The 24,841-nt window shown below is 34.9% G+C and overlaps 3 protein-coding genes across 7 annotated transcripts in view; 2 read left to right on the top strand and 1 right to left on the bottom strand.

The window, feature by feature from the left end:
• LOC125866874 (copper transport protein ATX1-like) overlaps nt 1–24,644 on the bottom strand; it is a 230,852-nt gene extending 206,208 nt beyond the window's left edge. Inside the window, exon 1 of one of the 4 annotated variants that reach the window (XM_049547253.1) lies at nt 24,633–24,644. The gene's annotated coding sequence lies outside the window, so the exon portion shown is untranslated. Of the gene's footprint in view, nt 1–16,797; nt 16,810–22,120; nt 22,135–22,834; nt 22,847–24,632 lie in introns of those variants that run through there. The other 3 variants (XM_049547252.1, XM_049547250.1, XM_049547251.1) reach the window with 3 other exon arrangements.
• Nucleotides 865–8,039, top strand: LOC125866863 (serine/threonine-protein phosphatase PP1-like). The gene is made up of 4 exons (XM_049547234.1): nt 865–1,437; nt 4,950–5,509; nt 5,900–6,118; nt 7,684–8,039. The coding sequence occupies exons 1-4, from the start codon at nt 1,263–1,265 to the stop codon at nt 7,705–7,707; spliced, it is 978 nt and encodes a 325-aa protein (XP_049403191.1). The 5' UTR covers nt 865–1,262; the 3' UTR covers nt 7,708–8,039.
• On the top strand, nt 11,680–13,939 carry LOC125866864 (phosphoenolpyruvate carboxylase kinase 2-like). 2 transcript variants are annotated; one of them, XM_049547236.1, is made up of 3 exons: nt 11,680–12,170; nt 12,799–13,153; nt 13,713–13,939. In XM_049547236.1, the coding sequence occupies exons 1-3, from the start codon at nt 11,739–11,741 to the stop codon at nt 13,760–13,762; spliced, it is 837 nt and encodes a 278-aa protein (XP_049403193.1). In that variant the 5' UTR covers nt 11,680–11,738; the 3' UTR covers nt 13,763–13,939. The 2 variants fall into 2 exon arrangements, with proteins under 2 accessions (XP_049403193.1, XP_049403192.1); XM_049547235.1 differs by lacking the exon at nt 13,713–13,939 and having other exon boundaries at nt 12,799–13,309.
• Nucleotides 24,645–24,841: the final 197 nt, after the last annotated feature.

The raw sequence follows: 24,841 nt of genomic DNA on the forward strand, positions 1-24,841 counted from the left end.
TTATTAACGGAATCTATCCTATTGATTTCATTATTCAAATTCATGCACTTAATAAGTAGATTAGAGAATGTATCTTACTAGAGGATTCTTTATCTTCATACTCAAAACTTGAAATATTATTTAATAAAAGAAATCGAAGCTCTAGAAGGAAAAATAATCAAATTTCTTTCATTCACTGAGTCGTTCACATTCATAGTTGAATCATGAATGTTTAAACGTCCAACTCATTACGAAAACAAATTCATAGGTTCGATTCCTGCAACATGTTTTACAAAATCATAAAGCAAATTACATAAAACTCTGAAACAAAAACTTTCTTTGATTAAGTATAATGGAACTATCATTAGGTGATATATTAAGATATTGAAAAATCTCAAATTCAAACCCTGAAACTAGAGAATGTCTTTGAAGGGAGAGTTTACTCCTTAGTTAGTAAGTCTATCCGATATGAAACTAGATTAACAAAACTAAAGAGTTTTAATACCAACATGTTTTATGAGATCAGAAAACAACTTACATAAGACTCTGTGATAAAAAAAAAGTTTTATTTCTTTGATACAGTGTAACATAACATGTTTTATGTTTTATGATATCAGAAATTATCATCAGATGATGTATTCTAATAATTACATCCCAATTTATGTGACACTTTTCGAATTTTGAGATTCAAGCAAATATATCTTTGACCGTAAGTTATTCATACATTCTTATTAAAATATCTCAAAATTCAAACCCTAAAACGAAAGAACATCACTGAACGGAAAGTTTACTCCTCAATTAGTAAGTCTATCTGACATGAAACTAGATTAGCAGAACTAACGAGTTTCAATACCGAATAGTTAAATTAAACTCAATAAAAGAATATCATCACATCCATCATGGCCCCCCATCCCCACCCTCACCCCACTCCTTCTTATGACCTAACAATTTCTGTATATAACAAAACAAATTGCCTCCTCCATTGAAAAAGAATTTTCAATTTTGAGGGGTTTTTAATCTTTTATCATGGCTAGTGGCCTGATTAAAAGAACAAGAATGTTTCAAGATTCTCACCCAAAACGACACATTATAAACTATAAAACGACACCCTTTTGACCACTCTTCAAATAGCAACCACCCATATTATATATAGAAGAAAAAAAATAATTAGGGAATCCATCAATCTTCTTATACAAAAAAAAAAGTCTGCAACCTCAAATACTAAAACTCCATTTGTTCATCAACACAACTAGGTCAAAAAATTGAGTGAAAATTTGAAAAAAATGGACCAGAATGTGTTGGATGATATAATAACTAGGCTTCTTGAAGTAAAGGGTAAACCAGGGAAGCAAGTTGTGTTGACTGAGGCTGAGATTAAGCAGTTGTGTTTGGTTGCTAAAGAGACTTTCTTGAGACAGCCTAATTTGTTGGAACTTGAAGCCCCCATCAAGATTTGTGGTAAAGTTTCAATTTTTAATACTTAATTCTTGATTAATCAGTAACTAGTTCTATTTTTGCAGCTGTTTTGGGGTTTTATTTTGTTTGTTTATTGTAAAGTTGACTTTTTTAGATGATGGGGTTTTTGTATTAGTTGCTAAGATTGATTATTTGCTTTTGGTCTATGTTTACATGGTGTGTATATGGATATCTGATGCTGGTATTTTTATCTGGTACATGTAGTTTATTCACTAAATATTTAGTGTATTTTTGAAAAATTCGCGAATGATACGGAATGAGCTTAAATAAAGAAGTGGAGATTCATGTAGCTGACCAACTTGTTTGGGACTGAGGCGTAGTTGTTGTTGGAATTTCGCGAAGCAAACCTATGTTACTTTGGTTTAATACGAGTAGGTCGAGCCAAGTGAATATTCATTAAATAACTTTGTTTGTCGTCTATAGTCATGTTTTCTTTGGCTTATCGTGTTTGTTGATCAATTTAGCTCTTACTGTGCATTGAGCTGAAAAACCTATCAGTTATTGATTTTTGACTCAGAATTAGTTCCCTTTTTCATGTGTTTGAAGAGCGGTGTAAATCATCGGGGGTGGAGCTAGAAGGTTCCCTACGGGTTTGGCTAAACTCAGTAACTTTAATCCAAACATCGTATTTGTATTTAGAAATTCACTAAACATGTACAAAAAATAGATTCATAACGTAGTTACACTTAATTTGTTATCCTAGAATTTATAGCCCATAAAGTTCAAATTTTGGTTTCGCCTCTGTAAATCATGGTTTTAGAAACTTTTGGTTTCTAATTTGTTCCAAAGTTTTGTCTTGTCCATTAGCTGGAGAAGATTGTACTCGTATTCTGATGTTTTGTGTCGTTTCAACCTATGTTGCTCGGACTCTTCAAAAATGTCAAGGGGTGGGTGTTGGATTCGCTAAAAATAGTGTATTTTTGGAGAATCTGACACGGGTGCGGCATCGAAAGTGAAGAGTCTGCGCAACTTAGGTTTCAACAATTCACTTGGCTTTTGTTGGGGGTGATGAAGTCCTGGTGCCACAGGATAGGTGTGTCGGATTATCTTGTTTCATTTATGTTGTTACACTTACATTAAGTCTTACGTTTGACAGGTATGCTTGTGTTGAATAGGTGCGAGATTTAGAGAGCCCCTACTTTGCCTTAAAGAGGAACTATTTATCATTGGAATGAATGATTTAGATAACAGGCCCTAATTTGTTTGTCGGATTATCTTGTTTCATTTGTGTTGTTACACTTACATTAAGTCTAATGTTTGACAGGAGTCCTTGTATGCTTGTGTTGAATATGTGCGAGATTGAGAGAGCCCTACTTTGCCTTAAAGAGGAACTATTTATCATTGGAATGAATGATTTAGATAACAGGCCCTAATTTTTTTGGATGCGAAGTATTCTGTAGTCAATAGCTTATAGTTTGCATCATGTTGAATATTATATTTGGCACTGATTGCTTTTATGAGTCCATGATGTAAAAATGGAAGAATCCTTATTATATTTTATTCAAACTCATATCTTCAGTTTCATTTTGGATAACCTTAGGCATCGGTTGGCTTTTACTGTCTCACTTTGTCTATTCTTCATATTTTATTTGCTTATTTTTAAACGTCAAGTTGCTGTGAAATCTAGTTTTCTTCTCATTCTCTTCAGCTTGTCTCTTAGACCTGTAGTTTTCCCTACTTCGATGAGCTTGTAATAGTTATCCACTTGAATTTCCTCTGGTTGCTACCATTTCTTTATTTTGTTATACCTAGCTGGAGAGAATCGACTCAATCCCTTAGATTGATAATTCAACTATCTTCTTGGTATTTAATGTGTAATGAAGTCAGTTTCCACTTTCCACAATTAGTGTGGTGGTTTCTACACCTCTTTCCCTTTAGTTGCTGCTTTATAGCTGTAGGTTATGCTATTAACTGAATAGATAATCATTAATAATTTGAGACTCATGATCTTCAATGAAGGCTTTATCTGTTGTGCTTACCGTTCCACATCTTTTTTTGACAACTGTGGTGTCCGGGCCAACTTGTTCACACCTCGACTAGTTCCACGGGTACCTGTTACCTCACACCAGCACAGAAACCAGGTAACTTCACCTTATACAATTCTTTATAAGGTTACCTCGAAGTAGGGATGTAAACAATTGAAGATTAGTTGGGACCCCTGCAAGTAGACTTATCGTCACTACAATTCAATGTTGGTTGAAATACCAAAACTCAAGCAAGCTCAAATGGGAAGTGGGGGTTCGGTTTAGTTTCAATTACCTAATCTCAACTTACAAAATCATTCTGCGTAGTGGAGATGCATGTACCTTAAACATACACATCTAAACACGGACTTTCATATATGTATGACTCTCACTCAAGGTTGTTGAACTAGGTCATTCAAAGTCAAAGTCAAAGTCCAATCTTGAAGTTATGTGAGCGAGTTTGATTTCAGCAAAAAGATATTGAGCTACTTAAGCCTGGATGGAGTAGCTCACGAGATAAATTAGTCCACCTTCACCTTTTTTCTCAGTTCTAACCTCTAGGCTCCATTACACAATTTCAGGTAAAATTAGCACGTCTGCAAGCTAATGAAGCCTGGGATGTTCAATTTTTCACTAGTCTTTGATGTACTTCTAAAATTAATATGGAGCCATGGAGGCACTGTGAATCTGTAGCTTGAAGGACGAGACGTCTCTTGGTATTTGATTGGATTCTATGCCAACTTGCTAGTGTTATTAGATCTAGCACCTAGGATTTATGGTGCCTCTTTCTGCCTTGTTCATAGCTTGTACACAACCATAAAATAGTGAATTTTGATGATCTGTTCATATGCAGTTTATTGATGCCTTTTTTTTTTTACTTGAGATTTTATTTCTGGCCAAATAACTGAAGATTTGATTCTGGAATGAAGTCCAATTTGGTTGTTGTGGATTTATTGCAAAGCATGACGAGGTGAACTAGGATTGACCATTTCCAAGAACAGGCTAGTTCTATTGATATGACATGTATAAAATAAGACCCTTGGCAACTATTCGGTAGATAGTAGAGAACTAGAGATATAAGCAGTTGACCAAGCAACCTCTTTTGGCTGATGGCTACTGATGATCTGTATGGTATTTATGTGCCAATTTTCATGTGGAATGAACCTCAAAATTTCAGACATCTGTAAATACCCCTTATAATTTCACGGATAAAGAAGCAGTTAGTTCATCGGTTTTTCATGTGACATTTCAAAACTTTAAAATGGATGTTAGCATTTAGATGGAAGAGTTAGAATGTATGTACTTCATATGCAAAGCTCACATTTCAAGAACTTGTTTTATGCATTCGATGTGTAAAATAGTTTGCTTCAACGTGGTGCTTATTATTTCTTTTTCCTTCTTAGCAGAGAAACTAATTCTTTTCTGAAAAATGATTAAATCAATCTTCTGATTAGGAAAAGCATGTTTTGGAATATGCACAAAAGTTGGTGGCTTAATGTCTGTTTGACGGTTTATCCTGTTGACTTTCAGGTGACATTCATGGTCAATATTCTGATCTTCTGCGGCTTTTTGAGTATGGTGGATTGCCGCCTCAATCAAACTATTTATTTTTAGGGGATTATGTTGATCGTGGCAAGCAGAGCTTAGAGACTATATGTCTTCTACTTGCATACAAGATAAAATATCCTGAAAACTTCTTCTTGCTTCGGGGAAATCACGAATGTGCTTCCATAAACCGCATATATGGATTTTATGATGAATGTAAGAGAAGATTTAATGTTAGATTATGGAAAATCTTCACAGATTGCTTCAATTGTCTGCCGGTCGCTGCTTTAATAGATGAAAAGATTCTATGTATGCATGGAGGCCTCTCTCCTGATTTGAACCATTTAGACCAAATCAGAAATCTCCAGCGCCCAACTGATGTGCCAGATGCTGGTTTGCTCTGTGATTTGCTTTGGTCTGATCCTAGTAAAGATGTTCAGGGATGGGGAATGAATGACCGGGGAGTTTCATACACTTTTGGTGCAGACAAGGTGACAGAATTTCTTGAGAAGCATGATCTGGATCTTATTTGCCGTGCTCACCAGGTTTAACCCACTGCTGTAATTATTTCTTAGTATTTAGGTGTACATAGGCTTGTAGTCAGTTGATCAGTGATCTGTTAGTTGATATATGGTCTATGGTTGGATAGAGTTACCCGGTATATGTGCTGGTATGAGGCAGCACGTACCTTGTGAAATTAGTTGAGGTGCGCATAAGCTGGACTGGACACCATGGTTATTAAAAAAAAAGTAATATATAGTCTGAATATTCATTTTTGTGTGTGTGTTGAAAAGGTCAGTCACGAGGTTCAAAAGTTTATTCAGTTCTGCTTCTGCTTTCTAATAGTCTGAATAAGTGAAATTCGATAAGTTAAATGGAAGGTTCCTTGTTTTCATTCTTCAATCAAATCTCCTAATGCTTTAAAGTTCTTACAGGTTGTGGAGGACGGGTATGAGTTTTTTGCTAATCGGCAACTTGTAACTGTATTTTCTGCACCGAATTATTGTGGAGAGTTTGACAATGCTGGCGCTATGATGAGCGTAGATGAGACATTAATGTGCTCCTTTCAAATATTAAAACCTGCCGACAAGAAGTCCAAATTCAGCTTTGGAAGTACAACTACTGCTAAACCTGGATCTCCTACTGGAATGAAGGTAAATAAATAAATCCAGTTTAATAGACATGAAATGGTATAGCTCTTTGGTTCTGTTGAAATTACAGACTTGGAGAAAAGTTATAAATTGAACCTTTGTTGCTTGGACTCTTTAAAAATGATGTTGTCGAGTGCGTGTCGGATCCTCCAAAAGTAGTGCTTTTTTTAAGGATCCGATACGGGTGTGACAATATTTTTGGGGAGTCCAAGCAACAGAGCGTTGGACAACTTGCCTTTCCAATACTCGAGGTTTCCTACTGCATATTAAGTTTCAAATATAAAATGTTCTCACCATTGAATGGACTTATTAAAGTGTGCTTTGTTCTATCATTATCGATGGGCTATCAGGAGGATTTTCATAAGGATTTTATGTAAATGCTATAAGATGATTGATTTGAGAGTTGTTTTTTTCCACAAGCATGAGTTACATGTTCAAAGAGAGATTGTATATGCTCACAGAACATTTTCTCCAAAGTTTCAGCTATAAGTTTCCGAGTCTGCCCGTAGGTATAAGTTTCTGCAATATGAAAACATGTCGTGAATGCTAATTTTCTAGTAGGTCTCCCTCAGAAAATGAAGTTTGATAGTAAAACTCACCTTAAAATTTTTAATAAAGAGTAAGCTCTCCTTTATATAAACATCCAACTATGTCAACTTCTAAAAGCTGTTTATCTAGTGGGAAAATCTGGAAAAATCAAACTTGTACATTTACATGTTATTGCATTGCTATTAATTTGTTGGACGCATTCTAATTTCTAGGAGCTTAAATTTTTCATCAGTGCTGCTTCTTGGCACTGAAATAAGCAAAGGTGCTTGATTTAACGTTGATGATATCCAGTCCCGGTAATTACAAATCCTTTGATACTAGAGACATTCAAATAACCATCTAACTCTTTATGATTGTGAAATGATTACACTATCTTTCAGCTTATATAATCGTTCTCATGTTGGAAACATCTTTAGTTTTCTAAACTCAGTTTAAGATCCTAGTTAGTGGTCTATCGGAGGGCATTGCGGCATCTAGATTTCCCACTATCTTTATTGACTCAAGGGGTGGCCTAACGGTCAGTAAAGTGGGTGAACATCATGGGAAGCTAGGTTTCAAAGCCCAACAGAGACAAAAGAAACTATATATTTGGTAACCAAAGTTACTCGGTACCTATACTGGTGGGAGGCAGTAGGTATCCGATGGAATAGTTGTGCTTGCAAAGAGTGACATGGGCACCACTCTTATCACACACACACTCACACACACAAAGGGAAAACAAGGAATAAGAGGTCCTCACCTCTTTTTAGCTGATATTTCCTTTGAAACATCAGCAAGTTTATCTTACAAGGCTATTTCTTTTGAATGTGTTTTTAGTCTGCCTGTCTGCTGTTGATGTGGCTGGTGAAATACATAAATGTGTCTGTTTGTTAAACTTATTCGAGTACTTAAACAAGAGCATTCAATGCTCGAAACTATGTCTTTACTGCAGTCCTTTTCTTAATGACCAAGTATGAGAACCAGCTTGACGCGGGAATCAAGCAAGAATTGTTAACACTTGAAATTGATGTTTATTGCAGTCCTTTTTTAATTCCAAAGCATGAGAAGCAGCTTCACGATGCGGGGATTTAGCAAGAACTGTTGAAGCGCTTGAAATTACCGTTTTCTGCAGTCCTTGCAGTCCTTTCTCAATGCCAAAAGTATGAGAGCGAAGCCAACTACAGAAGTTGCCATAGAAGTCTTTACTTATATAGTGGATAGATGAATTACCAAAACTTAATGATCATTTTAACCATGGTGGATGTGTAAAAAAGTATGAGAAAATGATGGAAAACCATACTTAGATTTTTTTTTTTCTGGCTCAAATTGTAAGCTATGAAGCATCTCTTTATTTTGTGCAACTAATCCTTAACACATGGTAATGGCCCCTCTCTCTATGTCTCTCTCTATCTTTTGGTACGTATGGTACTGCATTGGAGTCCGATCAATTTGGATTCGTGTTACGTAGGGTTCATTTTGGGGGAAATGCTCCCTACCAAGGATTTTCAAATACAGGGCTCAGAAACAAGACCTCTGGTTATAGGAGGAGCAACTTCATCTGCTGCACCACATCCTTTGTGGTCTCTCCCTCTTTTATGTAGGAAGTGAAATTTCATTCTTACTTTTCGAGTGATTTCTAGCCTGTTACATGCATTTGTTAACCCTTCTTGCTTGCATTCGATGTTATCCGCACCGGGTGTATATAGGTAAACCATGGTAAATTAGTATTAGTATGATTTGATATAAACATTCGGTGTGGATATATTTTGATAAGCTAAGATTGTCACAGAAGTGAAAAGGAGAACTTATTTTGGTGTCCAGTATTCCTTTGGGACACAACTAATCCGGAATTTTGTCAGAATGTTTCATTTTGGGGCAGGTGTTCTTTATCAAAAGTGATTTTATTATCAGGATTCGAATTCAAAACTTTTGATTAATAATAGAGAAGTACTTACCATTCCGTCACTATATTATTCATGGGCCACTAAATTGCATTTGTTGTTTTTAGTGAGTGATGAATAGATTTTTGTTTTAAAATAACCTTTTTTTCTGTTAAAAATATTTCTATAATTAGCTTTGTATACCTACTTTATGTCCTCATCAATAAAGTGGAAAAAATACCCATTATTTTATACATTAAGATAAACGATACCTTATCAAAGTGTAATATGTATCCTTTTACTCGTTGCTAGATTGAGACTGTCACCTACCTTTTTTCTTTTTTAAGAGTAAAAAATAAATATTAAAGTCTACGAATATACGTATCGTCTTATTAACAGTAAAATAAAAATTCTGGTGAATTAGGTTCACATATCAATGTCACATGACTCAATTTGATATGCTAATTCACTGATCTACGTGTTACAATTTTTATATTTTTTGTATCATTTTGTGTCAGTTCTATTTAAGGAAAATATTACTTACACTTTGATTGGATATTCACCAAGTCTATCGTTGATGAGTCTTTTGATAAATAGTTAGAAAAAGTGAATATCGAAGAGTTCAGATAGAACTCATAAGGACGTAATACTTCAGACAAATGATGTTCAACAACAAAATTCAACATCAGATGAAAACTAAAAGAAACGAAGGTAAAGGGTAGACGAGCACACATAGGTGGATCTAGGATTTGAAAAAAACAAACGGAATATTTGCTCCTGAATTATATAAAATGGTCTAAATATGAACTCCATTCAGAATTTGTCTCAATCATGTCCTTAGACGGTAAATATCTTTAACACAAATTTAAATTTAGTTGAACTTTAATATAAATAAGATACTCCAATGTAAGACTCTTGATGTGAATTCAAATTTAAAACTTTTGATGCGAATTCAAATTTCGTCGATCTGACATCATATGAACTTTAAAAAAAAATAACGAACCAGGTTTTAGACATGCATGGAACATGACACTTGTGCTATTGGTGTTGGTAGAAATTATTTTTTTGTTGGTACTTGAGATCACCAATAACCAACCACATGGCATGAGTTTGAGCTCTATTCCATAGGTCGATCACAATTAATTTAGGTGTATTATCAATTAGAACTCTTTGAAAAAGCTTTTGAAGCGTGATATTCAGATAACATGCCATATTTCGAGAATATCTTAATATGAATTCATGATGTTAATTTAAGAAGGTTCTATAAACAACATTATGATCAAACTCATAATAATGATAATAAGGTAATATGAGTAATACCTTTTGATAATTTATTGTCAAACTATCGCTAAATATATCAGTCATAGCTAATACGATTTTCTGATATTTCATCATTAACCAAGATAGATTCTAAATAGGAACATATTTTTACGATTTAACGATAGAATTATCCGTTATCATTAATTCATGATTTTTGTGTATATGGTGTCTCTTTCATGCCTTTCACCACACACACACACACACACACACATATATATATATATATATATATATATTTTATTATTTTTTATTTATTTATATAATGTTATAACTGTCAATCAACTAACACTATTGTTTTCGTAACTTTTTTTTAAGAGTGACAATCAATTTATCTATTTTATCCACAAATTCTGTCTTTTGTATGTTTTTAGTCGGATTTGTTGTAATTAGATTAAAATTTAGTCTCGGTACATTTTGTTCTGAATTTAATTTATATTCACTAATAACATAAAGAAAAATTATATTATCAGTATAATATTACATGTTTCTAACCAGACATTATCATAAAAATTTGATGCATATATAAACATGGGATTTCCAATAGCAAAACTATTAACAAGTAGTCTCAAACCTTAGTCTTTTTGAAATATTAATAAAAAAACTGATTTAAAAAAAAAGAAATTTGATATTAATTAATTAAAACCTTGGTCATGTGATATTTTATTTTTATAAAAGCTGCTTGTTTGAAGAAATTTTGATATTAATTAATTAAAACAAGTCCAACTTCTTGCCAATTGCATATATGAAAACTATACTTGATCAAATTACTTTAAAATTAACATAACCTAATAATAATAAGGCATAATACATAAACATGACTCTTAACTTGGCTTCAACGGACAATTATGCCCTTCAACTTTGAGTGTGCACAAGTAGACACCTAAACTTGTATAAAATTAAATAAATAGACACATGTGTCCTAAATGACATAATACACGTAGGATGCCATGCAGGACACAAAATTGCCAGGTAGGGTGCCAGGTAGGACGAATGTGTCCATTTGTTAAATTTTATACAAGTTTAAGTGCCTATTTGTGCACATCCAAAGTTAAAGGTCATAGTTACCAGCTGACGTCAAGTTAAAAGTCATAATTACCAGCTGACGTCAAGTTAAGGGTCATGTTTATGTATTATGTCTAATAATAATACTACACTCATAGTTAAAATCGATAAAAAAATATTTGCACTCGATATTTATACTAAATCATACTATTACTTTATTAAGTCCAACTTGTTTTTGTTGTGTCTCATAAATATTCCATACATAAATTTTGGAGGCGTCTAGATGATCATTTTGTTAGTCTGCTCGTTTAACTGAGACAATGAAAACGAGTTAAGGTGTTTAGATGTACATACTCAAAATTAAGTGTTTACTTGTCAGTTAAAATCAAATTTAAATATTTGTTTATGTATAATACTAATTCGAGAGACCAAGCAACTAGTCATGGATCATGCCATCACACGACGAAGATAGGAAAACTTGAGATACTACGACCTCTGCATAATTAATATATGTATAAAATAATACATAAATTTCCTCATAGTAAAATCTCTACATTTACTAATAATCAACTATCAAACAGGTCTCAACCACTCAGGTTCGAGTCTTGGGGTAAGGAACGCTTTTGTTAGACAACGTTAAATTTTTCAACATGAACTTCAAATTGATACCAAACACCAGATGAAAAATAAAAAAAAAATTAACAGAACCCCTAAATCTCTCTTTTCCAACTAAATATTCTCTTTCTTATATTCTACTTTTTCCCTTATAATTAGTATATATACACCATCACTCTTTTTAGTCCAAAAAAACTCCATAACCATAGCGACCAAAATTTCTCTCTAAAACTCCATAACCATAGCGACCAAAATCTCTCTCTAAAACTCCATTAACAATGTTTGAGAGCTTAAAAACTGATGAACTTCAAATGAATGAACAAATCGGTCAGGGAAGATTCGGTACGGTCTACCGTTGTTTTTCCAAATCAACTGATCAATTTTTCGCCTGCAAAACAATTCAAAAGAACCTCCTCATTGATTCTACGGACCGCGAATGTCTGGATAAAGAGCCCAAATTTCTGCAATTACTCACCGGAAAATCGAACATTCTTCAAATGTATAAAGTTTATGAAGATGAAAATTATGTTCATATAATCACTGAGCTCTGTTCCGGCGGCGATTTATACGAGAGGGTTTCTAATGGGCCTTTGTCGGAGAAATCTGCTGCTCTGATTTTGATCCGATTGGTTTCAGCAATCGGACATTGTCATAAATTGGGGGTGGCTCATCGTGATATTAAACCCGATAATGTCCTATTTGATTCTCAGGTAGTGTATACTGAGTAACAACAACAAAATTAGCCCATGAAAATATGATCCCGTTTGTTAACTTAAATCATTTTGACTGTTTAAATTCAGCTCAGTCCGTTTATTTGACACTCTTATATAGCTAGTGTTCGATCATAGATTTTGAAAATTTATCTTCAAATATCTGTTTGACTATAGTTATGTCGGAGATTTATAGGTCAGTAAACAAAGATTTTAGTGCTAGAGAAACTATTTTTTCTAATTGTAAGTTATCACCTGATTGTAGTTCCTACTTTTGATTTCTCGCGTCGTTAATTGTTTATTGTGTTTAAATTATCGATCTATTTTGTTGGTTCACCGTGTTAGTTGCTATGTTTTATTCTTCTTTGTACTTGAATTTAGTGCAATTGAGTTGAGGGTCTTTCGGAAACTGCCTCTCTGCCTCTACGAGGTAGTGGTAAGGTCTGCGTTACTGCGTACACTCTACCCTCACTGGATATGTTGTTGTTGTTGTGATTCATCACTATCTTGCCCGCTTCCAATTGATAATTGCCTATTATATGAATGTAATGCGACATGAACAGTAATGATTCATATAGTCGTCTCTAACTTGCTTGAAACTGAACCGTACTTGTTTTTACATAAACAGGACGATTTGAAGCTTGCTGATTTTGGATCTGCAGAGTGGTTTATGGGGTGCGACGGAAAAATGATGGAAGGCGTGGTGGGGACGCCTTACTACGTTGCCCCGGAGGTGTTATTAGGGAGAAAATACAATGAGAAAGTTGATATATGGAGTGCTGGTGTTATTTTATACATTATGCTTTCTGGTGTTCCTCCTTTTTATGGCGACACTCCAACTGAGACATTTGAAGCCGTTCTTAGGGGAAATTTAAGGTTTCCAACAAGAATATTCCGATCAATTTCAACTGAAGCTAAGGATTTGCTGAGGAAAATGATATGTAAAGATGTTTCCAGGAGATTTTCAGCTGAACAAGTTCTGAGTATGTTGTTCTCTCTCACTCAAAGTACTCTCGTTTTGTCGAATTGTTTTGTGTTTTACCCTGTTCTGGTCTAGTTGTAAGAGCACAATGCACGATGTGTGTAGATGAGGTATACTTCACGAATCTGAACTTTATCAAAAAGGTAGAGTGGCGGACTTATTATCCTCCAAGTTTAAAATCACGAGTCAGTTAGTGCTCGGGAATTTCTGATTTTGATGAACTGTTTTCTGTTTACCTTCCAATACAACCTAAGGAGTGGCATAGTTTTTAGCTACTAGTGGGACACATAGAAGGGCAAATTTAGGTCCTTTTTGTAATATCTGGGACATGATTGGACCAAACTATTAACGAAGGAAATATCTAGACCATTTCACATAGTTTAGGGTTGAATATAAAATCCTTCCCCTTAAAGACAACGGTCCATTAAAATAAGATGAATTATCTGTTACGATTCATCAATTGTAGAAAGTTTTCTATAATATAGTGTGTATAAGTTAACTTCTTTCGAACTTTAGTTTACCTTGAATTTTAATTTTAGTTTCTATCTTGTTAAATGTAGGGCATCCATGGATCATTAATATAGGAGAGATCAACAACATCAATGGCTGATTTAACCTGAAGTAACATTAATATATTTTCTAGCTATCCTATATAAACTACCAGATCAAGTGGTGGCAAGTATGCACCTTTGGGCTTTGGGAACTCAACGATGACGGTCGAAGATATAATCAAGTAAATAAATGTGAACTCTCTTTAAAATTTGAAGCTTTCAAATGAGAAGGTTGCACACATTTTAACTTGGTATTAGATCAGAGAAGGGTCTTGGGTTCGGGTGTTATCATTACTCGAATCAAAGAAAAAGATTTACAAACTTGGTAAATTGAGAAAACGAATCAGGCTCGCTACGAGAGAGCATGTTGAATATCGCATAAATACAAGTGTGATCATAGTTTTAAATGAGATGACACACGCTTCAACAACGGCTTCTCCTCATTAAGGTCTAAAACTTACCTATTCAGTACTTGATTTTTGCTTTGTGGAGGAGAATCTAGAATAAGAGATTGTATATATACGAGGATAATGAGTTTTTCCTATATGTAAAAGAAATAAAAAGTTTTATATATGAAGAGGAAAGAACTTGTGCTTATTTGGGGTGTTGTATAAAATAGAACATAAATGTATAAAGTTTGCTGCTTATCTTACATGAATCTTTATCTTCACTGCATATATTTTGTGTGGGGAGTCAGTAATGGAGAAGTGTGCTTTGAGAACCTCTTCTAGATATGAATCTTGAAACAATGAGATTTTGACCTTATAAAATAGTATGCAATTTGATGGATATATCCATGAAAGGTTGGACATAGTGGGTACATATGAGGAGAGTTAGTGCTAAACCGAAGAAGTATTGGGAAGAGGTGATTAGAAAGCACATAGCGAAACTTTAGCTTAGCGAGTACATGACCTTAGATATGAGGGTATGGAAGTTGCGGATTAAGGTAGAAAGTTAGTAGGTAGTTGAGTGTTGTCTTGCTTTTCACGAGATTAGGTTTGGTAGTAGTCTGGAGCACTGTGTCTGACGTAGTATTAGCCTTATTCATGTAGTTTCTTACTTTTGTTAGCTGTAAGTATATATTGTTCATTATGTTTAGGTAATCGCACTATTTAACTGATGTCATTGTTCGTTGCATGTATGTTCGGCATTGTTGTCGTATTTTATTCACTACAAAAAAAATTTTATTACTACTTTGATTTGTTTTATTTGAGTTGAAAGTCTTTCGAAAAGAGTCTCTCTACTTTCACGAGGTAGGGATAAAATATGCGTATATTTCTACCCTTTTAGACCCATTATGTCACTGGATATATGTTGTATGTATAAAGCATATAGTCTAATTTCTTGTATTCTCTTCTTTATTAATGTGACATATTGCCACCAATTTGATAATGTGCTTCTTGAATTTGGAATCAGGCGTTTTTCTCAGTTTTTTAACGTGTGCTAGTTCGTGAATATTTTGGTAATGTTTTCTAGACTATTTTTTGCAAAATCTTAACGAAATTCTCCGTAGGGAGTTGAGGGAGCAGTACGTCAAGCCTTACCATTTTTTGCACTCATTTTAGGCATTTATGAGTTATTTTACAGGAATTAGGTGATTTTCTTACCTTTTTTCATGTGTGTTAGCGATGAATTATTTGGTGAAATATCTTCAAGACGATTATTTTGTAAAATCTTTATGGAACCCTCTGTAGGTAGTTAGGAGAACAGTATGTGAAGTCTCACCATTTTTTGCACATATTTTGGGCATTTAGGAACCATTTTTATAGGAATTAGGCGATTTTCTCAATTTTTGTGTGTGTTAGCCTATGAATATTTTGCAAAACATTTACAGAACCATCCGTAGGAAATTGGGGGAGCATTACGTGAAGCCTCACCATTTTTGCACATATTTTTGGCATTTAAAAGTCATTATACATAAATTAGGCGATTTTCTCAATATTTCATGTGTGCTAGTCAACAAATATTTTTGTGATATGGCTCTCGACAATTTTTTTGTAAAACCTTTACGGAATCCTCCGTAGGGAATTGAGGGAGTAGTACGTGAAGCCTCACCATTTTTTGCACATATTTAAGGCATTTTAGAAGACATTTTACCGAATTAGGCAAAAAAAAATTCATTTTTTTTTGTGTTTTAGACCATAAATTTTTGGTGATAAAGTTATAGCCGATTCTTTTGCAAAAGCTTTACGAAACCCTCCATATTAAATTGGGGGAACAGTACGTGAAGCCTCATCATTATTTCCACATATTTTGGGCATTTAAATGTCATTTTACACGAATTAGGGGATTCTCTTAAATTTTTATGTGTGTCAACCCATGAATATTTTAGTGACATGACTTTCAGACAATTTTTTTACAAAACCTTTATAGAATCCTTCGTTAGGGGTCGGGGTAGAAGTACGTTAAGCCTCACCAATTTTGTACATAAACTAAGCATTTAGGAGCCATTTTTAAATGAATTAGGGTGTTAACATTAGCCCATGGATCTGGTGCCTTGAAGCACCCAAAAAAGTTTTCTGAAAAAACTTTATAAGGACTTCCATAATGAGTTGGGGGAGCATTACTTATAGTCCTGACATTTTTAAAACATATTCCATATTTACGAGCCAACTTTTAGTGATTACGCGACTTTCTTGTTTTTTCATGTATTAATGTCCATGGATCGGGGGCCTTGAAGCATCCACAATTTTTTTTTTAAAAACTTTACGAAGAACTCCGTAATGAATTGAGGGAACATTATGTATAGTCCGGTCAGTTTAAGGCATATTTTAGCATTTATGAGCTCTCTTTTAGAAATTACGCGACTTTCTTAGTTTTTCGTGTGTATATCTGGCGCCTTGGGGGACTCGAAAAGTTTTTCTGAAAAAATAATTATGAGGACCTCTATAATGAATTGGGGAAACTTTATGTATAGTCCCTCAATTTTAAGGCATATTTTTGCATTTACGAGCCAATTTTTAGGAATTACGCAGTTTTCTTGCTTTTTCATGTGTATTAGCCCATGGATCTGTCGCCTTGGGGTTCCTGAAAGTTTTTTCTGAAAAAACTTTGTAAGGACCTCTGTAATGAGTTGGGGCTCATAATGTTTTTTGAGAAAAAAATTCTGAGTGCTATGAGGCGCCAGATCCATGAGTTATAATACACGAAAAATCATGAAATTGGGTAATTTCTAAAGAAGGGCCTGTAAATGCAGAAATGAGCTTGAAAAAAATGGTGAGTAGATGTAGGGGTTCCTAAACTCATTACGAAGGTCCTCATAAAGTTTTTTTGAGAAAATAATTTTGGGTGCTTTGGGGCACCAGATCCATGGGCTATAATATATGAAAAATCGGGGAATTTTGGTACTTTATATAAAAAAAAGACTTGTAAATGCGGAAATTAGCGTGAAAAAAATGGTGTAAGTATACGTGGTGGTTCCCCAACTCATTACGGAGGTCCTCGTAAAGTTTTTTTGGAAAAAAAATTTGGGTGCTCCGATACTCCAGATTCATAGGCTAATACACACAAAAAATTGGGAAATTTGGATAGTTGCTAAAAAAGAATTAGTAAATGCGAAAATGGGGTTAAAAAAAATTGTGTGAGTATACGTGGTGGTTCCCCAACTCATTACTAAGGTCATCATAAAGTATTTTAAGACTAAAAAGGTAGGTGCTCCGGGGCGCCAGATCCATCGCTTATAACACACGAAAAAAGGTGGAATTTGGTTAATTTCTAAAAGAGTGCATGAAAATTTGAAAATAGGCGTGAAAAAAATGGTGTGAGAGACGTGGTGATTCCCCAACATATTACGTAGGTCATCATAAAATTTTTTGGGAAAAAAAATTTGGGTGCTCCGGAACGTCAAATTCATAGGCTTTTGCACACGAAAAATTGGGAAATTTAGATAATTGCTAAAAAAGGGCCAGTAAATGCGGAAATGGGAGTGAAAAAAATGGTGCGAGTATACGTGGTGGTTCCCTAAGACATTACGGAGTTCTTCATAAAGTTTTTTGAGAACAAATATTTGGGTGCTCCGAAACGCCACATCCATAGGTTTTAACAGACGGAAAATCGGGAAATTTAGATAATTACTAAAAATGGCCTTTAAATGTGGAAATGGGGGTGAAAAAAAAATGGTGTGATTATACAAGGTGGTTCCCCAACTCATTAAGTGTTTTTTCAGGAAAAAATTTCGGGTGCACCGGGGCGCCAGATCCATAGGCTATTAACACACAAAAAATTGGGAAATTTAGGTAATTTCTAAAAAAGTGCATGTAAATGCAGAAATGAGCGTGAAAAAACTGGTGTGAGTATTCGCGGTGGTTTCCCAACTCATTACGGAGGTCAAGAATAAAATTTTGAATGCTCCGGGAAGCCAGATCCATAAGCTATAACACACGAAAAATAGGGAATTTGGGTAATTTCTAAAAAAAAAGCTTGTAAATGTGAAAATGACCGTGAAAAAAATTGTGTGAGTATACGTGGTGGTTTCCCAATTCATTACGGAGGTCCTCATAAAGTTTTTGAGAAAAAAAATTTTAGGTGCTCCGAGCGTCAGATCCATTGGCTTTAACACACGAAAAATTAGGGAGTTTGGTTAATTTCTAAAAATGTGCACGTAAATGCAAAAATGGGCGTGAAAAAAATGGTGTGAGTAAACGTGATGGTTCCCCAACTCATTACGGAGGTCCTCATAAAGTTTTTTGAGAAAAAATTATGGATGCTCCGAGGCGCTAGATCCACGGGCTTTAACACACGAAAAATAGGAAAATTTGGGTAATTTCGAAAGAAGACATGTAAATGTAAAAATGAGCATGAAAAAATGGTATGAGTATAAGTGGTGGTTCCCCAACTCATTACATATGTCTTCATAAAGTTTTTTGAGAAAAAAAATTGGGTACTCTAGGGCGCCAAATTCATGGGCTATAACACACGAAAATAAGGGAATTTGGGTAATTTCTAAGAAAAGGGGATGCAAAAGAGGAAATGAGCGTGAAAAAAATGGTATGAGTATACGAGGTGGTTCCCAACTCATTACGTAAATCCTCATAAAGTTAGTTGAGAAAAAAAATTTGGATGCTCCGGGGAGCCAATTCCATGGGCTATAACACACGAAAAATCAGAAAATTTTGAGTAATTTCTAAAAAAGGGCATGCAAATGCAGAAATGAGCGTGAAAAATATAGTCTGAGTATATGTGGTTGTTCCCCAACTCATTACAGAGGTTCTCATAAAGTTTTTTGAAATAAAAATTTGGATACTTCGGGGAGCCATATCCATGGGCTATAATACATGAAAAATCAAAAAATTTATTTAATTTTCTTAAAAAAAGTATGTAAATGCGAAAATGAGCGTGAAAAAAATGGTGTGAGTATACGTGGTGGTTCCCAAACTCATTACGGAGGTCCTCATAAAGGTTCTTGAGACAAAATTTGGGTGCTCCGGAGCTCCAGATCAATGGGCTATAACACACGAAAAATGGTGGAATATGGGTAATTTCTGAAAAAGGGTCTATAAATTAGGAAATGGGCGCGAAAAAAATGGTGTGAATATACGTGGTGGTTCACCAACACATTACGGAGGTGTTCATAAAGTTTTTTGAGAAAAAAAAATTGGGTGCTCCGGAATGCCAGGTCTATAGGCTATAACACACGAAAAATTGGGAAATTTGGATTATTGCTATAAAAGGGTCTGTAAATACGAAAATGGGCGTAAAAAAATGGTGTGATTATACAAGGTGGTTCCCCAACTCATTACGGAAGTCCTCATAATGTTTTTTGAGAAAACATTTCGGGTGCACCGAGGCGCCAGATCCATAGGCTATAACACACGAAAAATTGGGAAATTTAGGTAATTTCTAAAAAAGGGCATGTAAATGAGCGTAAAAAAATGGTGTGAGTATAAGTGGTTGTTCCCCCAACTCATTACGGAAGCACTTATTGAGTTTTTTGAGAAAAAAAATTTGGGTGCTCCGAGGCGCCAGATCCATAGTCTTAAACACACGAAAAAAATGGGAATTTGGGTAATTTCTTTCAAAAAAGTCTTGTAAATGCGAAAATGATTGTGAAAAAAATTATGTGAGTATACGTGGTGGTTCTGTAACTCATTACGGAGGTCCTTATAAAGATTTTTGAGAAATAAATTTTAGGTGATATGAGCGTCAAATCTATGGGCACACACGAAAAATTAGGGAGTTTGGGTGAACTCTAAAAAAAGGCCTGTAAATGTGGAGATGGACGTGAAAAAAATGGTGTGAGTATACGTGGTGGTTTCCTAACTCATTACGGAGGTCCTCATAAAGTATTTTGAGAAAAAAAAATTGGCTGCTCCAGGGCGCCAGATCAATGGGCTATAATACACGAAAAATCAGGGAATTTGAGTAATTTCTAAAAAAAGGCATGTAAATGCAGATATGAACGTGAAAACAATGATGTAAATATACGTGATTTACGGAGGTGCTCATAAAGTTTTTTGAGATAAAAAATTTGGATGCTTCGGGGAGCCAGATCCATTGGCTATAATAAGCACACGAAAAATTGGGGAATTTGTGTAATTTCTAAAAAAGAGTATGTAAATGCGAAAATGGGCGTGAAAAAAATGATGTGAGTATACATGGTGGTTCGCCAATACATTACAGAGGTCTTCATAAAGTGTTTTGAGGAAAAAAACTAGGTGCTCCGGAACGCCAGATCTATAGGCTATAACACACGAAAAATTAGGAAATTTGGATAATTGCTAAAAATGGGCCTGTAAATGTGGAAATAGGCGTGAAAAAAATGGTGTGATTATACAAGGTGGTTCCCCAACTCATTACGGAGGTCCTCATAAAGTTTTTTAAGAAAAAAATTCAGCAGCACCAAGGCGTCAGATCCATAGGCTATAACACAAGAAAAATTGAGAAATTTAGATAATTTCTAAAAATGGGCATGTAAATGCAGAAATGAGCGTTTAAAAATGGTGTGAGTATACTTGGTGGTTTCCCAACTCATTACAGAGACCCTTATAGAGTTTTTTGAGAAAAAAAATTTGGGTGCTCCGGGAGCCAGATCCATGGGTAACACACGAAAAATTGGGAATTTGGGTAATTTCTAAAACAAAAGTCTTGTAAATGCGAAAATGTCCGTGAAAAAAATGTGTGAGTATATGTTGTGGTTCTGTAACTCATTACGGAGGTCTTCATAAAGGTTTTTGAGAAATAAATTTTAGGTGATATGAGCGTCAGATCAATGGGCTATAACACAAAAAATTGGGAAGTAAGGTTAATCTCTAAAAAAGGACCTCTAAATATGAAGATGGGCGTGAAAAAAATATGGTGTGAGTATACATGGTGGTTTCCCAACTTATTACGAAGATCCTTATAAAGTTTTTTCAGAAAAAAAAATTGGCTGCTCTAAGGTGTCAGATCCATGGGCTATAAAACACAAAAAATCAGGAAATTTGGTTAATTTCTTAAAAAGGCATGTAAATACGGAAATAAGATTGAAAAAAAATGGTGTGAGTATACGTGGTGGTTCCTAACACATTACGGAGGTCTTCATAAAGTTTTTTAAGAAAAAAAATTTGGGTGCTCCGCAACGCCAGATCCATAGGCTATTACACACGAAAAATCGGGGAATTTGGATAATAGCTAAAAAAGGGCATGTAAATACGGAAATGGGCGTGAAAAAAATGGTGTGCATATACGTGATAGTTCCCTAACACATTAGAGAGGTCTTCATAAAGTTTTTTGAAAAAAAATATTTCGATGCTTCGAAACGTCACATCCATAGGCTATAACACATGAAAAATTGGGAATTTGGATAATTACTAAAAAAGGGCCTGTAAATGCGAAAATGGGGGTAAAAAAATGTTGTGATTATATGTGGTTGTTCCCCAACTAATTATGGAGGTCCTCCTAAAGGTTTTTGAGAAAAAAAAATTGGGTGCTCCGAGGCGCCAAATCCATGGGCTATAACACACGAAAATGGTGGAATATGTGTAATTTGCAAAAAAGAGCATGTAAATGCGAAATGAGCATGAAAAAATAGGGTGAGTATACGTGGTGATTCTTAAACTCATTATGGAGGTTCTCATAAAATTTTTTAGACTAAAATCTTGGGTGTTCCGGGGCACCAGATCCGTGGGCTATACACACAAAAAATGGTGAAATTTGGGTAATTTCTAAAAAAGTGCATGTAAATTTGGAAATTGACGTGAAAAAAATGGTGTGAGTATAAGTGGTGGTTCCCCAACACATTACGGAGGTCCTCATAAATTATTTTGAGAAAAAAAATATTAGGTGCTCCAGGGCGCAAGATCCATGGGCACACACGAAAAATTGAAAAATTTGGATAATTTCTAAAAAATGGCATGTAAATAGGGAAATGGGAGGGGAAAATGGTGTGAGTACAAGTGGTGGTTCTCCAATTCATTATAGAGGTCTTCATAAAGTTTTTTGAGAAAAAAATTGATACTCGGGGGCGCCAAATCCATGGGCTATAACACACAAAAAAGCAGGGAATTCGAGTAATTTCTAAAAGAAAAAGGCATGTAAATGCGGAAATGGACGTGAAAAAAATGGTGTGAATATACATGGCGGTTCTCCAAGTCATTACGAAAGTCCTCATAAATTTTTTGAGAAAACAATTTGAGAGCTTCGGGGTGCCTGATACATGGGCTATAACACACGAATAATCGAGAAATTTGGGTAATTTCTAAAAAAGGAACTATAAATACGAAAATGAGCGTGAAAATAATGATGTGAGTATACGTGGTGGTTTTCCAACTCATTAAAAAGGTCCTCATAAACTCTTTTGAGAAAAAAAAAATTAGGTGCTCCATGGAGGGAGATTCATGGTATATAACACACGAAAAATTGGGAAATTTGGATAATTTCTAAAATAGGGCATGTAAATAGAGAAATGGGAGGGAAAAAATGGTGTGAGTATAAGTGGTGGTTCTCCAACTTATTACAAAGGTCTTCATAAATTTTTTGAGAAAAAAAATTGGGTACTCAGGGGCGCCAGATCTATGGGCTATAACACAAAAAATCATGGAATATGGGTAATTTCTAAAAAACGGCATGTAAATACCGAAGTGGACGTGAAAAAAATGGTGTGAGTGCACGTGGTGGTTTCCCAACTCATTGCAGAGGTCCTCATAAACTTTTTTGAGAAAAAAATTTAGGTGCTCCGAACGTCAGATACATGGCCTATAACACACGAAAAATAAAAAAATTTGGATAGTTTGTTAAAAAAGGGCCTGTAAATGCGGAAATTGATGAAAAAAAATGGTGTGAGTATAGGTTGTGTTTCCCCAAGTCATTACGGAGGTTTTCATAAAGGTTTCTGATAAAAGAAAATTAGGTGCTCCGGAGCGCCAGATCCATGGGCTAACACCAAAAAAATCAGAAAATTTGGGTAATTTCTTTAAAAAGGGCATGTAATTGCAGAAATGGGAGTGAAAAAAATGGTGTGAGTATACGTGTGGTTCCCCAACTCATTATGGAGGTCCTTATAAAGTTTTTTGAGAAGAAAAATTTGGATGCTCCGAGGCGCCACATCCATGGGTTGTGTAACACACGAAAAATTGAGAATTTAGTTATTTCTAAAAAATAAAGGCTTGTAAATGTTGAAATTATCGTGAAAAAAATTGTTTGAGTATACGTGGTGGTTCCCCAACTCATTACGGAGGTCCTCATAAACTTTTTTGAGAAAAAATTGTTAGGTGCTCCGAGCGTCAGATTCATGGGCTATAAAATACGAAAAATTGGGAAATTCGAGTAATTTCTAAAAAAAGGGAATGTATATGTGGAAATGGGAGAGAAAAAATGGTGTGAGTATACCTGATGGTTCCCCCAACTCAATACAGAGGTCCTCATAAATTTTTTTGAGAAAAAAGAATTGGCTGCTCTGAGCGCCACATACATGGGCTATATCACACGAAAAATCTAGGAATTTGGATAATTTCTAAAAGAGGGCATGTAAATACGAAAATACGAGTGAAAAAAAAAGTTTGAGTATACGTGGTGGTTCCCAACTCATTACGGAGGTCCTCATTAAGTTTTTTGAGAAAAAAAATTTAGGTGCTCTGAGGCGCCAGATCTATGGCTATATATAACACACAAAAAATGGAGAAATTTAGATAATTCCTTAAAAAAGGGTATGTAAATAGGGAACTGGGTGTGAAAAAAAAATGATGTAAGTATAAGTGGTAGTTCCCCAACTCATTACAGATGTCCTCATAAAGTTTTTTGAGAAAAAAAAATTGGGTGCTTGGGGGCGCCAGATCCGTGGGATATAACACACAAAAAATTACGAAATTTGGGTAATTTCTAAAAAAAAAAGCATGTAAATGCGAAAATGGGCGTGACAAAAATGGTGTGAGTATACGTGATAGTTCCCTAACTCATTACGGAGGTCCTCATAAAGTTTGTTGAGAAAAAAAAATTAGGTGTTCCGGGGTGCCAGATTCATGAGCTATAACATACGAAAAATTGAAGAATTTGGGTAATTTCTAAAAAAGAGCATGCAAATATGGAAAAGGGCGTGACAAAAATGGTGCGAGTATACGTGGTGGTTCTCCAACTCATTACGAAAGTCCTTATAAAGTTTTTAGAGAAAAAAATTAGGTGCTCCAAGGTGCCAGATTCATGGGCTATATAACACACGAAAAATAGGAGAATTTGGGTAATTTCTAAAAAAATCATGTAAATGAGAAAATGGGCATAAAAAAAATAGTGTGAGTATATGTGGTGGTTCCTCAACTCATTACGGAGGTCCTCATAAGGTTTTTTGAGATAAAAATTTTGGATGCTCTAAGACGCAAGATCCATGGGCTATAAAACATGTCGGAGAATTTCGGTAATTTCTAAAAAAAGGCATGTAAATGCGGAAATGGGAGTGAAAAAATGGTGTGAGTCTACGTGATAGTTCCCTAACTCATTACTAAGGTCCTTGTAATGTTTTTTGAGAAAAAAATTTTGATTGCTCCGAGTGCCGGATCCATCGGCTATAACACTTGAGAAATAGGGAAATTTGGGTAATTTCTTAAAAATGACATGTAAATGCGGAAATAGGCATGAAAAAAATGGTGTGAGTATACGTGGTGGTTCCCCAACTCATTACGGAGGTTCTCATAAATTTTTTTAAGTGCTACGGGGCACCATATCCATGGGCT

Source organism: Solanum stenotomum, chromosome 6 (genome assembly GCF_019186545.1).
Source record: "Solanum stenotomum isolate F172 chromosome 6, ASM1918654v1, whole genome shotgun sequence".
NCBI classification, from domain to species: Eukaryota; Viridiplantae; Streptophyta; class Magnoliopsida; order Solanales; family Solanaceae; genus Solanum; species Solanum stenotomum.

Excerpts from the sequence above, each read along its gene's own strand:
- LOC125866863 (XM_049547234.1), top strand. The coding sequence starts at position 1,263 with ATGGACCAGAATGTGTTGGATGATATAATAACTAGGCTTCTTGAAGTA. Across the intron at positions 1,438-4,949 it reads AGCCCCCATCAAGATTTGTG|GTGACATTCATGGTCAATAT; the intron begins GTAAAGTTTCAA and ends GTTGACTTTCAG. Across the intron at positions 6,119-7,683 it reads GATCTCCTACTGGAATGAAG|TCCTTTTTTAATTCCAAAGC; the intron begins GTAAATAAATAA and ends TGTTTATTGCAG.
- LOC125866864 (XM_049547235.1), top strand. The coding sequence starts at position 11,739 with ATGTTTGAGAGCTTAAAAACTGATGAACTTCAAATGAATGAACAAATC. Across the intron at positions 12,171-12,798 it reads ATGTCCTATTTGATTCTCAG|GACGATTTGAAGCTTGCTGA; the intron begins GTAGTGTATACT and ends TTACATAAACAG.